At 41.2% G+C, this 18,074-nt stretch overlaps 1 protein-coding gene across 10 annotated transcripts in view; it reads right to left on the bottom strand.

Moving 5' to 3' along the window:
* Nucleotides 1-18,074, bottom strand: part of magi1b (membrane associated guanylate kinase, WW and PDZ domain containing 1b) — a 132,188-nt gene that overhangs the window by 3,924 nt on the left and 110,190 nt on the right. For 8 of the 10 annotated variants that reach the window (XM_055024749.1, XM_055024763.1, XM_055024723.1 and 5 more), the window contains 8 exons: nucleotides 17,169-17,260; nucleotides 16,516-16,708; nucleotides 13,227-13,622; nucleotides 9,751-9,954; nucleotides 6,426-6,519; nucleotides 5,741-5,831; nucleotides 4,869-5,012; nucleotides 2,465-2,603 (listed from right to left, as the gene is read on the bottom strand). In XM_055024749.1, the coding sequence (XP_054880724.1) occupies nucleotides 2,465-2,603; nucleotides 4,869-5,012; nucleotides 5,741-5,831; nucleotides 6,426-6,519; nucleotides 9,751-9,954; nucleotides 13,227-13,622; nucleotides 16,516-16,708; nucleotides 17,169-17,260 (1,353 nt within the window). Of the gene's footprint in view, nucleotides 1-122; nucleotides 2,604-4,868; nucleotides 5,013-5,740; nucleotides 5,832-6,425; nucleotides 6,520-9,750; nucleotides 9,955-13,226; nucleotides 13,623-16,515; nucleotides 16,709-17,168; nucleotides 17,261-18,074 lie in introns of those variants that run through there. The other 2 variants (XM_055024736.1, XM_055024760.1) reach the window with 2 other exon arrangements.

Raw genomic sequence — 18,074 nt, 5'->3', positions numbered from 1 at the left:
AGACAAGAGCCCAGGGCAACACACAGAGAGGAGAGCATACACAAAAACAGAACAAAACAAAGAACACAGAAGTTTAGATTGCTTGGAGCCAACTGGAAAGAAAGACAAGGGAGAGTTACTGATTGTGTTGATTCTTATTGGAAAAAAGAGTGTTTATTTGATCATTCAGATTAAAGAGACAGTCCAGGAAGTTGCCCAAACCCTTCAGTGAAAGCCACTAGTTACACAGAACAGTGACGCCCCACCCCCCAATCACCCACACACACACACACACGCAAACACACACTTATACATGTTGACAAAGCAGCAGCAGCAGAAAAAAGAAGAAAAAAAAGTCTGAGAAATCAAAAAGAAGAGACACTGGCAAGACTGTCAAAGAGGTCGTGTCAACTTAAAAAATAGAAAATTAAAAAAAAATACAAACGATGATCAAAAATATACAAAGTTCACATGACACCATGTCGGTGCAGATCTGAAAACCGCAAATAAACTTCCACAAGCAAATGCTTCTCCACTCAAAGAAAAAAAACAAAGAAAAGAAAGCAAGACAATGAAAAATGTTCATGACTTGACTATCAATCCAAACTTGTCAATACAATAACAATACAAAAAGAAATGTTCCATAAATATTATGGAAAAATCGACAATATAGGGGGCAAAAACTTCAAATGTACACTCTTGACAAGTTCATGCAGTAATAAACTTTTCTTTTTTTTTTTCTCCATTTATATGTGGCTTTGATTCATGGCTCTGTACAATGAACAAAAATACTCGTAAAAATGTCTCTATTCATTTCATCGCTGTACAAAAGCTTTATATAAGCGCCAGGTCTCATTTTCTGTTTGCATGGGGGGACGTGTGGCGTTGGGCGTTTTTAATCTTCACAGCATTTTAATGACATCAACGTCGACAATGGGTGCAACAGAAAACAAAAAACATAAATCCATGGATGAATGAGTGATGTCGAGCACACTGTAGCAGAAGTTTGGCTTGGAGACAGAAAATGAAAGAGTACAAAAGGCATCTCGATAAATGAGATCATCATCAAAGCGTGAATTTATTTTAGTAACTAAATACAAAAAGTCAAACTGGGTTTAACGATGATTCATTACAGACAGTCCGATACATTTCAAGTGTTTGTTTCTATAAACTCTGATGAATATGGCAAACAGCTGGCAGAACTCCTACATTTAGTTCCTCAGACAAATAGACTGATGTTTTCTTAAGCCACTGACGACCAAGACTTTAATTTTGCTTTGGGATTAGGAAGAACTTTCAAATAGGACTGAGCTGAGAAAACAGCAGAGTTGTCTTAACTGGGCAAAGGAGGAAAAGGGGACTGCAGTGCATAGGCCCAAATCCTCAGTTCAGAAAAAAATATCTCAGTTTTTTGGAGCTTCAAAGTTTTCACAGTCGGTTATGTTTCAGAGAGACTTGCTGTTTGTTAACGCTGGTCCCCCGGGACGTCTTAGAACTTTTGCTGCTTCTCATTTTCAGCAAACGCTTTATATACATTTCCCAGCAAGACCTGGCAACTGACCCACGCAGCAAAAAGCACCAATACCTGCCTTAATGATCATGGTATCACTGGACAACGAACACGATAGAGAATCAATGGTGTTTAGGTCCGGAAGAGAGTGAGACACATACATCACTTGAAATATATAGCTTTGAGTGTAATGAATCCATATAGGTTTCAATTTCCAACTTAATCACTGAAATAACGCTTTAATGCTAATTCAGTTCATTGGATGTTCTTGTATTAGGCTGCCTCTTCTTTTCTCTCTTTTTTTTAACACAGTTCTCACTTAAAACCTTAAGGAGTTCAGTAGCTTACATTCACCTCCAATAAATATCATAAATATGTTTGTGTCACAATGAGGCCAAAGCTGTGTTACGTCCCACCTTTTCTAGGAAAGCAAAGAGTCAAGTTTTTTTCCTTTTTAATGCTGAACTGGTGTTTAACAATGAGCTAAAGCAACATATGTCACTTCTCCCTAAAAAAAAAAAAAACAAAAACAAAACTTGTTTTTCTACTCTGGGAAAAAAAAAACCCTGTAAACAGTTTTTTAAATATATATGTTGTACTGAAATTAGGCCCACCACCATTCTGTAAAGTCCCGACAGAGTGCTTTAGCTGAGCGGCCAGAAGGTGAAAAGTGACAGCGGGAGGACATGGAAACTGAGAGCAGCCGACAGCAGGAGGGGCCAACGACACCCGAAGGAGCATTCTCTAAGCTCCGCCCCCAACGCCCAGAATCCAAAAGCACAGGAGTGACCTTCACCACGAAAGACTTTAAAGCCAAGCAAACCCTCCTTCCCTTCCCTGGTGTGTCAACGCCAGGAAGGGGCGAAGGGGTCCCCGATGTGCAATTCAGTTCTTTGCCACCTTCAAACCCCGCCACCGTCCGAGCTCAGGGTGTGAAGATGGGGGAGAAGGGAATGTTTTCGTAGATTGACCCACCATATTCAGGCACGGAGCCGTCGCCCCTCTTGAGCACCAGATGGACGCGTCGGCCTCCGTTCTTGATGAGCTCGATGGCCCGCGCGTGCTTCATGCCTTTGGTGCTCTCGCCGTTGATCTCCAGGATTTCATCTCCGACCTGCAGGGAGAGGCGCAAGGCCACAAGGTTGGGTGTGAGGGGAGAGGAAACAGAAAAAAATAAGAGGCAGAGTGACAGGTGAGGTGGGGAGGAGGCAGAAAAAAAAAAACAAAAAAACAAGAGGAAACCGCAGCGGGGAAAACAAATGGCAGGACGGAAGGACGAAGACGTGACGCGGTAAGATACGGCGAGACGTGACGTCGGGGGAAAAACAGAAGGGAAGGTTGGACGGGTTGACAAGAAATTACAGTTTAAAATCTGATTGATAAAGATGCACTGAAGCAGCTTTCCTGCTTTTCCTCAACCGTTTTGCAGAGAGCAAATCAGAGAGCAGCGACTGTGACGCTGAGAGAGACAGACGGGAGGGAAAACAGGAAGAAGGAAGAAACACTTTTGGCTTCCTTGAATCCCCTCCTCAGGTTAAGCTGTCAGAGCCGTCTCCACCAGGGGAATACTGCTTTGGCAGGGAGTAGATCTCTGTCTGACACGTCTCTGCCTCATAGAGTTGCTGCTGCTGCTATTAATAATTCCTCTAAATAACCTGAACTCGTGAAAGCTGTAGGCTTCAGACATGAATGTACAAATCATCAGATTACACCAACTGACTTTCCTAACTAATGACTTCTTCCAAGGTGTCTCGAATGCAAACGCATTGGGAGAGCATTAGAAAGACGTGTGCATATTTTCCTAAAATGCAGGGGTAATCTGATTAATAACTGATTATTAACTGATTAATAAGTGGATTGTAAAATTTAAACAGTAAATTTTTGTACACAATTTGAACCAGGTGAAGCTAAAACTTGAGGAGTTTTGGGTAGAACATATTTACAAAGGTTTTTGAAATTATTAGATTTTTTTTTCGAACTTACATGCAAAATGCGAATTTTCTTTTGACAGTCTTGGCTTAGTTACTGCTCTAAATGTGTTGCTCTTTCAGCCAATTGCCTTTTTGTGAATTCATATACTTCAGTAAATGATCAATTGTTGCGGCCCTAAACTAAATGCCAACTTATAAAAATACCTTTGTAGGTTAAAACAGCAACCACTAAATCTGATAAATGATGTTGTTATAACTGTAAAAATCAAAGACGATATAGTATTTCATCAGCAGAAAAATTAACCGTAGCCTTTCTTATTCTAGGTAAAAGTCATGGTAAATATTTAAATCATAGCATTTTTAATCAAGGTAATTCAACCATGAATTCACATCCCTTCACACGTTCAGTGAATCATTTGCTTCAATGAGCCACTAGGTGACCGTTTATATTTACTGAAGCACAGTTGGCAGTAATTGTGGGATATCTCCCACAGTGTCAGTCCTTACGATGGATAGCATTAGGCTGATGACTGCAGCGTCTCAGAGGCAGACTAAAGAATCAGCTGTTTTCGACGGCACCTTAACAAAGCAGCTTAATCGTATGCGACGGATAAAACTCTCAACGCAATCAGAGATGATCTGCTGAAAAACTGGAAAAAAGGAGAAGGAAAAAAACAAAACCAGCACGTCTAATCGGATTATATAAACAGAGATGCTATCATCAGGTTTAATTAAATATCCTCCATTCTTTCTATTAAATAAGCCGTTTAGATCACTACATCACTGTCACACAGAAAGGAAACAAATTTCCTCAGCTTTCTCCTCCAGAGACGCTTTTAAGACAATTAAATTGAAACTCTGAGCTGTGGCAGAATTGAGGGGAGGTAAGAGCCAGGAAGAAAACACGCAGACCTGCAGAGGAACTGTGGAGCTCACAAAAACTCTCCGGGGAACTCGTGTTGCGGTTTCACACCCAAACGTGTTTCAGGTCTGCTCCAGTTAAAGTGAAACGCTGCCATCGCTGCAGCACAGCCGAATGCAACCCGTTAATTACAAAGTGAAGTTATCAGGTACGCGATCTCATTTTTACAGTTCATCAGTAACGGGATCCATTTATCGCCTGCTTGTTCGGTGGGAGACGAGCCCGAGCATCGGCGGGCGTCTCAGCTGTCCTCAAGAAAAGGGGACTCACGTTTCAGAAGACGACTTCACAATTCATAGGAGACACAACTCAGACGTAGCTTGTAGGAGGAGGGAGAAAAGCGGTAAAACTTTAAATACCCTCTATCTTTAATCTTTAATGTAAATTGTGGTCATCACAGGGACAAACAAACAAAAAAAAGGAACTGTGCCAACCTCCTGTCGCCAAGCATTTCTACTTTGTGGATCTTTGCAAACTTTAATTTAAATGTGTAGATCTGGGGCTTGTGTGGTTTAGGTGTGCGTACCCTCATTTTCCCGTTGCGGACTGCGGCTCCCTCCTCGGCGAGCCTCAGCACGTACAGGTCCATGTTGTACTCTCTTCCTCCCCGCAGGCTGAAGCCAAAGCCTTTGCTGTCTCTTTCCAGGTCCACCGAGTAGAACTCAGAGTCCTGGATGGAGGCACACACACACGCGCGCACACACACACACACACACAAAAAAACCAGACAGACGCACAGAGACAAATGTGTTAGCATCAAGGTCATATGTGCGATTCGATTAAAGTGTGCGGTTTTTGTGCGCCCTTTAAAGCCGTCTCTAATTTCAGGAGCAGGAGGACAAATGCCACCTCCAGGAAAGGCACACTCGCATCGCGTGCGTGCGTTTCCATGTGTGTGTATGCATATGGTCAGGTGTAAGGATGCTGAATTATTGATGCTTTAGGCTCTAGGCAATAGAGAGACAGACTGGGCAGCACAAGGACAGGCAGACAGTCTCTGCAGCTTTGTCTCCATGCCCTCCTAATCTCCTCTGCAGAGGGATCAATGTTATCTAGGAGAGCCATCTCCACAACACCAGATTAATTCAGCAGCGAACACAATGGACTGAGGAGGTACTTTGAAAGTAAACAGGCTTTCCTTAATGCACGGACTCTGGCTGACGGCAGCCGGCGATTGCAAGGAGATAAATAAATAAAAATGTACACCGTTCGTCCTTGGGAAAGTGTGTGTGTGTGTGAGCTGAAGAGTGGCGCTTGGATGCGTGTTCTGGATGGCCTAACAGCTTGAATAGATGGGTGAGGAGACAACGGGGAAGTGGTTAGAAGTGGTGAGTGCTTGATGGAGACATGGAATGGATGAATGGACAGATGAATGACTGGTGTGTGTTTTTTACTTACCTGAGTTGAGTCTGGCTGGATGGGGGGCTGCAGAGGAGCGTTTGGAGGGTTATTAAACTCATAAGTTTCCTGTTTTGGTTTGGTGTTGGTCCTTAAAAAAAAAAAAAAACTTCTTTAAATTAAAGAATTTAATGACAGAGGACTTTTGACAAACTATGTATGTTTTAGAAATCTTTTTTTTTAACATGATAGTCCGGTAAGCTCAGTCAATTGAGGACCAAAGTGGTGACACTTGCTACATTTTCAGCTGGGGCACTTCGCTTTCACACTGCACCGTGTAAAACGATCCAAATCAAATCCTGTTCCCAATGTCGACTGTGGTGATGCTGCACCAAGAACGACTGAAGGAAACAACATAAAAATCTCAGAAGAAAACGCGAATGCAACTTTGTTAGACTCTTACATTTGTTTTGGTCATATTTACCCAGAATGCCCTGCGCTATCTTTGGCTTCCTGCTTTTAGAGCACCCTTTGACACATTCAAACTGCACCAGAGTTCACTTCAACCGGATTGAGACTTGAGTTTTAGGCAGACCAGAGTTCGATTGGCACATTCACGTCTCCCCCAAATGAATCGGACTTTCTAGGCAAACGAACTGCAAATTGAGTAAAGCGGACTAAACAGAGCTGACCGTTAAGAGCTTCTCCGATCAATTCAAAGTTTATTTCAAAGAGTGCTGCTCACCTGGCCTCAGGTGCTGCCTGTTGCTGAGGTGTGTGAGTGGTGGTTATGGTGGCAATCTTCTCAGCGTTTGTCAACAAAGATGCATTTGATGACTCTGTGGGGGAAAAAAGACAGAAAGATGAATGACATTACCATTCGTTAAATAGCACACGGACAAGGAGGCAATGGTGCCACCACACCAGATAAACAAGAAAATAAAGATAAAAAAAATCTATGTGAAATACTCAGGGTTTCTTGAAATGTTTACTTTTCAAAGTTCATGTTTTTGTTTTTTCACATTACCAGAATCATGACTTGAAATGAACTGAAATGCTTCTGCAAAAAAAAGAGCTTGCAGAAGCCATTTCTGTTGAGGAAAGGCTTTAAATATAAAGCCTGAGTGGATGGATGGAAACTCTTTGAATTATGAGTTACAACAACATTTAATTTCCCTTTGGGATAAATAAAGCATTTTGGAATTGAATTTCAATCGAATTGGTTCCTTGGTGTCTCAGCCGTCTCTGCTTCACATGACTGCGCTGCCTCCTCAGCTTCCCACCAAGCCTGCATGCAAACTCTAGATTTCCTAAGACTCCCCTCTCTCTCTCTTCAGGGAACATAAAACCTTCTACATACGTTTGCTTTTTCCTGATTTAGCATAAATCCATAATTTACGGTATTTGCATAATAACCGAGGCCTATCCGGTGTTCCAGGAGACTGTGATGGATTAAATCAATTTTTCACACTGGAAACATTTTCTTTTCTTTTTTTCCCCCAGATTTGCACACTCGTGGCCATTCAGCAGCTGTCAGCTTCAAAACATTAGCTGACCCACAGAAAGCCCTGCGGCTCCACCTCCGGCTTCCTTGAACACTCAAAAAACATCCGGGAGACAAGCATAAGGCAGCAAGTTTGGGCCGTCGATCATTTTGTCAAAGCACACGTCACTTTTCATTTCCACATGAAAGGCGCGCATCTCGTTTTGGGCCGGAACCGATGGCCTGACACAAAAGCTCCTGGTTATTTTCCAGGATCTCTGCAGTGACGGAGTCAGATTTTGGTTTTATTACAAAGCAACAAAAACGTTACTGCTGCATTTAGAAAGCTTTATTTTCTTTCTATATATTTTTTTCTTAACCTTTTTGTTACCCGATGAGTTTGCACACATTAGCAATCAGACAGAAGATTGGGCAGGATGAGTTTCGGTTTCCAGACTGGATGTCGGCTTTTACAGCTTTATAATTGTCCTCATAAAAATCTAGTCAACCCTCCATCTGCTCATTTGCAGAACATGCACCATAACGCTTCACAATCTTTCTATTTATCTCTCCCCCTCCTAAATGCTTCCTGTTATTCTTTTCTATCTGCTGGGGAAACACTACCGTTAATTACCTTTAATGCACAGAAGAGTTGAATCGTTTCTTTCATTTGCCTCTCAGTCGATCAGAATGCCCTTCTGACCCGAATTAAAATGAAAAACGGTGCAACAAACAAACATTTACTCTTTTACCACAACACATCGCACTACAACCACAAAGTTCATAATATTTATTTTAAAAAAATACAAAGTAGTTGCAACATTGGGCAGCACGGAGTTCAATGCTTGGATGAAAACTTAAGAGTCAGCCAGGGACTTAAAACTAAAAGGTTGAACACATAGCCAGTGCTGCAATATTCAATTGTTAGAATGGTCTAGTCAAAGTATAGACCTAAATCCAATCATGAATGTGTATCTCAGACTAAGCTGGAGGGATTTTGCACAGTAGGTAAAAATATTGTCCCAGACTGGAAACATGTTTCTACAAAGTTTTGACTCAGGCCAATTGAATGGAAGTACTGGACACACGTTTCAGCTTTGTCACAATTGTTATAATGGTTAAAGAGGCGTTAAAATGCCTTTTATCTTACAAACTGTGCAATAAAATGTTACTTAAAAACAATCTGCTTTCTGCTGCACACTGCCATGCATTAACATCTCCATTTCCAACTTCTGCCGCAAAGCTTCAGAGCAACATCTATCGCAAAACTCCATCCCCACGTTCACTTTGGAGCAACGAGAACAGAACCATGCGAGAAGCTCTTCCTGTCGCACTCGCGTCGTAAACGTTATGGATCCACACGGAGACACGCAACCGTTCGAAAACAGCAGCGGAGGAAATTCGCGCTTAGAAGCAGACTTCTATAAAGAGAACCTGCAGTCTTCCCCTAACAACTGTCTCCATGTCAGACAGCGTCTGGTTGACACACGCTCACAAACGCAAACAGGAAGTTTCATGTCAAGCACATCTGGTTATTTCTCCCCAGTGTTTTCTCCAAAGCTCTGTTTGCCAGAGCGGTTTTGTCTCGCTGTTCTCGTAAGCTGCTCTGGACGAAAACAGAAGACGGCGAATACCCTCTTCATTCATGAAGTGAGCTGGAAGTCAGCGATGCGGACAAGTAGCTCAAATCTCCACCGGTGAGCGGATTGATGGGGAGCATCGCCTTCCTCAAGCTCCCACAAACTATTAACTGGCATTTATGAGGAAGGCGTTGTGATTCTGAAGCGAGGAACAACACGAAAGCTTTTTAATTTAGAGTCGAAACGACCGATTCGACACACTTGCGTACACAGAAGGAAGTTCCAGATCGTTCTCTGCTTCTCTCTTGCACACAAACAAACAAAGAGACAACTAAATTACTCTTGCATGCTCTGAAAGCAGGGGGCATGCCAAAGGCAAAAACGCAACGGCTGGGAAGATTCCCAAATAACCCCAAAGAGGCTGTTCTGTCTACACTGCGGGGGCGCTTCGCTCGCTTGAAAAAGCAAGAGAAACTTCAGCGCCATATCACACAGGGATAACGTTGCAACTCCTCAAAGTGTAGATTAAGAAAAGAGCAGCTTCTCAAATCTAATATGACATTAAAAGTTTTAATAAGATCTCATTTATGAGTTGGTAAACTTGTAATAAAGCTAAAAAAAAAAGGCGAAATCTGTGCTCTGCTTGGTTTGACCGACTAAATCATTACACCTTTTATCAGGTGTACAAAAATATCTAGTTTCAACTGTAAATACTGCTTTTCAAATTTAGGCTTTTAATAAAACATTCAGTTGCACAAATTGGTGAGGCCTCAAGGGGTGTAAATAAATATCAAGCTTTTACCAAACCTTCTAAACCTCTCATTGAAATTTGAGCATTTTCTTGATCATTCATCCTAAAATAATTCATACAAACCCTGGATAATCAACACCTCTTGGAAGAGAACCTTTTAGCACCGCATTTTTGACAAACGATAAAGCCACTTCAAGATGTCTAACGCGAGCATGATGTGCGGAAAAACGAACCATAGCCGCTGCCGTCCACTCACCATCTCCGGGAATGATTCGCAGCGTGACGGTGTTCCCGGCCTCCTTGATGAGGTTGACGATGTCAGAGTGGGACTTGTTGGTGATGGAGTTCCCGTTCACGGCCAGGATGCGGTCGCCGACCTTCAACTTCCCACAGCGGTCCGCCGGGCTCCCCTCGATGATGCGGCCTATTTTGTGAGGCATGGCCACACATGCATTTCCAGCTTTGGTCAACCATTGACATGTTGGGATATTCAACGTTGAGTGTGTGTGTGTGTGTGGTGTTTAGAGAGATGGGAAAAGAAGGGAAAAGGGGGGAAAGGAGCAGAAAAAAGAGGATCAACAGAGTAGAGGGTTAATTTACCAGCAGCCCCAAAGCAAGCAAAGCCAAAGTCACTGAGAGAAGAAGAGAGGATCATCCCGTCAGGATTATATGCAAAGAACAGTAATCTGTCCTATGAAGAAATCAGAATGTACCTAAATAGTGCTTTTGATCAGAAGTATTTCTTAAAATATAATCCAGAGTTAAGTTTTCCAGATTTAAGACTGCATTTATCTAATTCAATGTTTTGTCCAACATGTGATGTTGGCTCATTTAAATTTGGGTTTAACATCAGGGAGTTTTAAGTACTAAAAGCTCCAAAAATGAAAAATAAAGCCCATTTTATCACCTGAGGAGCAGCATTCCATGGCAGACATAAGACCATCTAACGGTGTATTTGTCGTCATCTCATCTTCAGAAAGAAGATGTGCAGCTCTTTGTCATATTTCAATTGATATGAGATTACTAAATATTTTCCTTCCATACACTTTTATTGTCCTGTTAACTTGAGATAAGTAAATATCTCAAGTTGTCATTGAGAGTTTCAACATCCTTTTATCTTGTGATTGTTTTAAATCATCACATTGTGATCGACATGTTGAATTCTGGAGATCGAGGTTAACAGATTTAATTTAGTCCAGAAATAAAGACAATCATGCTGCCAGCTGGCTGAACCTCCATCATAAAAGAAGCACCAATTGAACAGTTTTCCTTTTAAACATCTCTGATTATTGATCAACAAGTCAAATACTGAAAAGTCAAGACTTTTTTATTTTTCTGCTATTTATTAAATAATTTTTTTTAGCAATTTAATATTAGAAAGTTAAACTTGTACAGTATTAGACATTAAATGGGACAAGATCCTGGACAAAAAAACAAACAAACATCTCCTTGGCATTTTTAGCTGGAAAAATGCTAAAGAAAGTTTTTGTAAGGTTGTGTAGGAACCCTCAAACTCAGGAAAACTGTATCCAGTGCACTCTTGAATAGTCTCCCTTGATTATACCTTGTGTAATGCCGCTAATCTAAGTATATTTCAGATATTTCCATGTCAGCAGCAGGTATGGAAACAGTTCTGATTTGTTACATCCCAGGTAGCTGCACCTGCAGGATGTTAGAGACGACAAACATACATCAGAGCTGACATCTCCCCATCCACCCTGAGGTGTTTTCTTCCTCTTTGTCCGCAGACGGTAGAATGCGATCAATCTCATCTTCCTTTTCATTACTATTCATTCTACCTGTGCAACACACTTACTGCTTTTATTCTGCTACAAACATGTCTAAGTGCCCACCCCTAGCTGTCCGTTAAACAAATCCAGTCAGATTTATGCTGTAAAATATTAAGTGCAAAAGGAGAGAGAAGGAAATGCCTCGTGTGAATTTTACATGTTAAGTCGGAGCGAATAAAGCTCAACTGCTGGTTCGTGCTTTCCACCGTGCTCCTGCGAAGGAGAAATTTGCGGCTTTGTGAGCAAACCTGTGATGCTAAGTTTTAGTCCATCCATGCCAACAGAGACAGGGAGCGCAGAGGGCAGAGGGATGACAGAGCAGTTCAGAGCCTTGAACCTTTCTTTCCACATGGACGAGCGCATTTGGGCACAGAACTGTGAGGTGGAAGAACAGTAATGCATGGTTTTCAAAATGTTTCACAAATAAATATTTGAAGTGGTGGGCAACTTTAGCCCCCCGTTAGTCCAGAGTTTGCAGGAACCACAGTTTGATGCAGGTAAACTCGGAGGCCTTCTGCTCTCCACCAGCTCTGCATGGATACGGACCAGAACTTATGCCAAATATAAACCTTAATTAGATTAGGTGCAGACTTTGACAAAGCCAGTCGAATACATGAACATTGTCAAAACTGCATCTTTCAATTTTAGCTCTGGGCGTATGTACAGGTTAGTTCTGTTGGAACATTGACCCATTATCTAACCCATTTTCAAGTCTTTCCAGCCTCTCGACATGCTTCCCTTCCAGGATTGCCCTGTAGACAACTCTAACTATTTGCAACTGTTGGAAATACCGTTCTAGTAGAAATATATATTCTTAGAAGTTTTAGTCCATCCCCTCTTCTCTCTCTGATTATTTCCTGTCTGATTACTGTCAATTAAGGGCAATAGCACCACAAGAAAAACAATACAAAAATTCCCCTTGCATAATTCTGCCATCACCTTGGTCTGCTCGTGGCAACCTAAGGCTTGCATTTAGGTTGCCATGAACTGGAAGGATGTTAGAGACGACAAACATACACAGTGTTTGTTTAACACTGTTGAGCAAACGCAGGTGGATTTGCTAATTAGGTCAATTTTGTGGCATTGGTGTGAAGAAACAATTTTAATAAATTGTTCCAATACTTTGTGCTGGTCTATCCGATAAAATGCTATGAAAATACAGTGAATTATGTGGTTGCATGTTGAAACGTGTTATAGTTCAAAAGAGTGCGAGTCGCATAGATTGAATAGGCAAAAGCAGTTAGAGAAAAGAGTTCAATGCTTAGAAAGAAGCACCACTAATTTATGAAAAGCAAAAAAAAAAAAGGACTGAAAAATGTCACGACTAAAACAAAAAAAAAATCAAAGAAATGCAATATTTATTAGCAATTAAGCAATTCAATATTGTCTAAAAACTGATTCAAGGGTGTGAAAAAGCTAAATATCAGTAAAGTCTCATTGATTCATCTATTTACCCTTTGGAGAACCACATCCTCTTTAAGCTGTCATTTGGCTTTTAGTGCCAACCTGCTCGGCTGAAGCAATTTAAGTGGAGCTAAATAATACAGACGTCTTACGTAAGACCCACTTCACTTGTGATCAATTATGAAAGCTTTGTGGGAGTGTAGCAGCAGCTGCAAGGGGAAGAAAGGGTTTCAGTGTCTTGGTTTGACAGGCTGGAGAGGAAATGAGGCAAAAAAAAAAAAGAAAAAAAAAAGATGTGCTTCTTTGAAGGCTGTTGATACTGATCTGGTGTGACTGTAAATAACCAGAATCTGTGCTTGCTGTCAGGCTATTTAGCGCTCAGTGGTTCTCAAAGGAGTTCCACAAAGGAGACAAAAACAGATGAAAGAACCCAAAGGTAAGAAGAAAAAAAATGCCTTGTGTGTGTTTTAGTAAAATCTGCATGTAACTTAATAACCTGCAAATATTCTCCAAGTTCATTAAGTGCAGCGTCCCTTACCGAAGGTGGTGCCCGCTTCAGGCCGCGACACTGACGACACGATGACGAAACCGAAGCCTTCGTTCTCGCCCCGTCGGATCTCCACGTCGTAGGGCTGCACGGCGGAAGCGGCGACGGGGGCCGAGTTCGTGGTGCCGTTTGGGGGCTGAGAGGACGTGGTTGCAGCTGCAGCGGCGACCACAGCGTTCCCCCCGATCCCGGCGCCACCTCCGCCTCCTCCTCCTCCTCCTCCGCTGCCGATGCCAGAGGTGGAGCCGCTGCCGGAGCTGACGGTGTTGAGGGAGTTCTGGCTGCCCTGCGGCGTGCGCTTGCCCATATCCTCCGTCAGGCTGGGCGCCTGGGTGCTGCTGTGGTGCGAGGACGCTGGCGACGGAGGGACATCTCCCTCTGATTTAACTGCGTGAGACAGAAGCGCAGGGTGAGGAAGAGGTTACAGAGGAAGCAGAAGGAGAGAGATTTTATAAAAAGAAATAAAGAAGAACAAACAGGAAGGTGGATAAGAGACAGAGGGCTGAGCCAGCCTCAAAACATCAAGAGGAACATCAAAGGCACCTGGTGAGAGTTGTGCCAGTCTTTGCTTTTAAAGAGAATTGGGAGGCATTGAGATGCCGACACACAATGAGACGATGACACAAGTAAATCTTACGTCATCGATAAACCGAGGTGGATCGTAATTAGCTACATTTACTCAGTTACAGTCACTTGAGTAACTTAAAATAATATATAAAAATAAAAAAAATGAGTAGCTAAACCATTTTCATACTTTTACTTCAGTAATAAGATTATGAAGTATTGCCACTCTTACTTGAGTAAACCTTCTGGATACTCTACCTACTGTGAGTAACTTTAAGGAAGAACAAATATGTTTTAGCCCAAATCTACACCAGCTGGAAACACAAACCTGTAGTTTATGTTGAAGTGAGACTTCTTGCTTTTGCACAAGATTTGCTTCAAGGTTTTTCTTTTTTTTTTTTTTTTTTTTGATCTGCTGAGCCTTTTGTGCCATTTGGAGGTCAAGTGAATACAGTAAATGCCACATATTTTCACTGGAAGTACTTTACCTTTCACTGTTTCTGTGCATTTTTTGTATTTCAGCCTTTAAAATACATGAAATTGAACATGATATAAAAATGTTCTCCATCCGAAGAAAGTCAACACTCGAGCAGCCCTGATATGAAATACTTTTTTTTTACTCTTACTTGTATAAATTTTTTGAATGACTACGTTTTACTTTTACTTAAGAATATTTCGAAGTGCTACTCGTACTTGTGCCATTTTGTATACGCTACCCACCTACTCTCTAGTAGGTTTAATAAAAGTACTTTCTTTCTTCTTAATGCTGGCTTACGTCGGAGGACGACCTCCTTCAGTACTCTGTTGTGAACAAAAGCTAAACCAAGGACGTGGCCTGCCTGCACAATCTCCACATTTCATTTCATTTCACATTTCATTTCCTGTTCGGCAGCTCAGGGAAGACGCCTCATGCCTCCGAGGCGGACGGGGAACAAGCAATGGACTGATGTCTGGGCTGCCGTCATCGGGCCAAAGGTCGAGCATCCTCTCTATCATGTAAAGGCCCATAAAGAAACGGGCCGTTTCTTTATGGGCCTGCTGAGGAGCGGGACGTCGGAGGGCAATTTTGAGCACCGACACATCAGAGACGGGGCGAAATGTTTATTTGAAGCAGAGGCCGATTGCTTCCAGCTCCACAGACTAAAGAGGAGGAAGGAAAAAGGTTGTGCACATACAGTAGTAAGGGAGGCCCCAGTCTCCCTTTGGAGCTGTGATAAATATGGATACAAATTGTGCTATAAGTAATGGCTCATGTAGTGCAAAGTAACAAGGAGATCTTAGTTTCTGAACAGCATCAAAGCTTGATACACAAGCTTCTATTGGAAAGAAATGCTTAAAAAGTTATGGCAGTGAAGTCTTAAAGACATTTAGGGTAAGGATCGAAAAGTAAGAAGTCATTGGCATTAAAGTAAACTTTAATGCCAATTTAAGTGGCATTAAAGTGGGACGTCTCCTAATATGCCGACAGCATCAGGAGGATATTGTCACTATTTTAATAACTAGACAAAAACAACAAAAAATTATCTGGCTGTTGTGTGCCTTGATTTTTGATTAATAGTATCCACTGAGCAGGAGAGAAATGCCAAAAAGGTGCTTCTCCTAATCAATACTTTAAACATTATTAAACAATGAATTGCACCTTGACAACAGAGAGTCATTTTATTTCACTAGTATTTACTACAAAAAAACTGCAGATATAAAGTTTCCGCATAGCTAAAAAAAAAAACAAATATTTTTCTATCCTTTTAAGAACGAAGCCCTAAAATTGATTAAGACTGAAATAAAGATAAAGTAAAACAGCCATCTTTTCAGTCAGGACTGCATCTCCAAAGGGGCAAAAAATCAGTTCCCATTAAACCCCCTGTATTAAATATGATCAAGGAGGCAGCAACATTTCCACGTAACATAAATATGCATTGTATTCATTAACCATATGTATTATTTATGAGTTTGTCTGGTTTATATTTCATTTATTAAACTGTTAGCACTGTCTTTGTAGTTAAGTGCGCTTGAAGCAGGCAGAGTTAAAATTGATGGGCTAAGCTCCCCTGTTGTACACAGCACACACAATACACTCACAGAAAGCAAATGGCTCAGGTCAATTAACCAAATACAGAGATCAATTAATTACTACATTTGCCAAAGCTTGTGATCATTTTGTGGCAATCTTATGTACAAATAATTAATCATGCAATATAATTATGAGCATAATTGAATCTTTCTAACAAACTGTTGGTTATCAAAATGTGTGTAAAAAAGATTTTAAACAAGATTGAAAATGTTTTGTTTTGCAGATTGATCTTCAGATATAATTATTGACAAAAACATATTCTAACCTATAGGCAATACTGTGGGAGAGATTTTAAAGTCAAAAATTGAGAAGAAAAACAAATGTGTGAGCGATGCGTACAGTCTTGCTTTCTTGATAGGATAGTTAACTTATCAATGATCAGTTTTGACAAAGTATGTACAGAATATGTACATACTTTTGGCACATAGGTGCCAAATATCAATAAAGCTCGGCTTTTTACAAACCCTTGCTAATGTTCAGACATAACTGGAGGCAAAACCTTTTTCAGTGGGCGAGAAAAAGTTAAAAGTCAACTTCCAGAGGTGAAACAGGACTAGAGGATCACAATGAGAGTTTGAAAAACATTCGAATGGAGAATTTTATGGAAAGTAGATTGTAGTGCTCGGCCTCCTCATCTCTCCTCACCTGCGTAGTTGGTTTTGCGTCGCACAGTGAGATTAACGTGGCCCTGCTTGGCAGCCTGCTGCATTAGCTGCACCACCAATTGATGCGACTTGCCCACCACCGCTGTGCCGTCCACGCATATCAGCTCATCTCCGGATCGGAGGCGCCCGTCCTCATCCGCGGCGCCGTACTTCACTATGTGGCCGATGTAGATCTGGAAGACACGCGAACGCAAATAAACAGAGTCCAACCAGGAAACAGAGGACGTATCCAACACATTCGTCCTGTGCTCTTTGCATATTATGCAACAATGCAAACCTAGCTATTGTGTTTTCACTCTTCGACTTGCAAAAGTGTGCAGTAATTCAACCCAGGACTAACAATAAATTAGGTTTTTCTTTAGGGGAGAAGGAGGAACAACACAACAGTGTGGGGCAGTGAACCAAAGCAAACAAAAACTTGCCTACAAAGAAGTGAAGGAATAAAAAAAATAAATAACCGTGCAGCTTCTCACTCAGATGCTGAGGATAAAACCATTTTTTTTTTTTTTTGTTCATGTTACTGAAACACCCAAGTTGGATTTCTCACAAATATACAGCTAAATAGCTTTAACGGGAGAGGAATGGAAGTAGGTTCAATTCGTGAGAGATTCAGGGACTTTTTGAGACACTCACCGGTTCTCCTGGCTCGTTGCCTCCGAGGATCCTGAAGCCGAAGCCCGTGTCCTTTCTCCACAGGAAAATGTCCTGCTCCTGGAAGTCTGGAACTGTGAAATCAACGAAAAAACCATCAGTCATCCCTGGGACTTTTTCTTTTTTTCATAGTTCCTTCACCCGTGCAAAAAACCCCATCCATGATGAGTTTGAGGGAGGACATTAAGCTTGATTCAGTCCAATTTTCTTGCAGTCAACATTGGGATCATAAAAAGACCTGCTGACAGGATGTTGATGATTCTCTTAGTCATTTTAGGCTTTGATATGAAAAGTGTCATATGGTGCAAACACAGGAGGAGTAAACAACTGGTGCATCAACGGTGAGAGCATTTATTTTTGGTCCAAAGCAAAAGTAAAAAAACAGTTTTATTTGTGTGTGACAAACTATATAACTGGGTCTCTTCTTTGATGTCTGAAATAGTAAACTTTTTTATTTTTAACTTGTAAAAAAATATATATACTCATATCTGTTGGAGAACAATGTTTCTTTATGAAAAATGTGCTGCATTTGCATTTTCACTGCCCTCCAGTAAACTTGGGACATATAAAGGTTGTTTTTTTTTTTTTAAGAAGTGAATGTGTTCACTTTCTTTATTGAAGTCCAAATATAAACTTAAAAGGCTGACACTCCTTTGAAAAAAAAAAGAAGAAAAGAAATCATTCCTCTCTAAATTCTTCACAATACAGACAAGCAGCATCTTTTCCACAAGCACAGCCTTCAATGAGTGCATTGGGATTTTATGTGATAGAGAACAATCATCGTGAAGTGGAAAGTTAATGGTTTTGCGGATAAAAATCTGAAAAATGTGGTGCACGTGTATATTCAATGCCGTCCCTCAATCAATATTTGTGGAAGAACATTTTGCT

This window comes from Poeciliopsis prolifica, unplaced genomic scaffold, assembly GCF_027474105.1.
Source record: "Poeciliopsis prolifica strain line A6 unplaced genomic scaffold, Auburn_PproV2 SCAFFOLD003, whole genome shotgun sequence".
Classification (NCBI taxonomy): Eukaryota; Metazoa; Chordata; class Actinopteri; order Cyprinodontiformes; family Poeciliidae; genus Poeciliopsis; species Poeciliopsis prolifica.
Note: the sequence above shows the minus strand (reverse complement) of the source record. Positions and strands in the feature narration are given on the sequence as shown.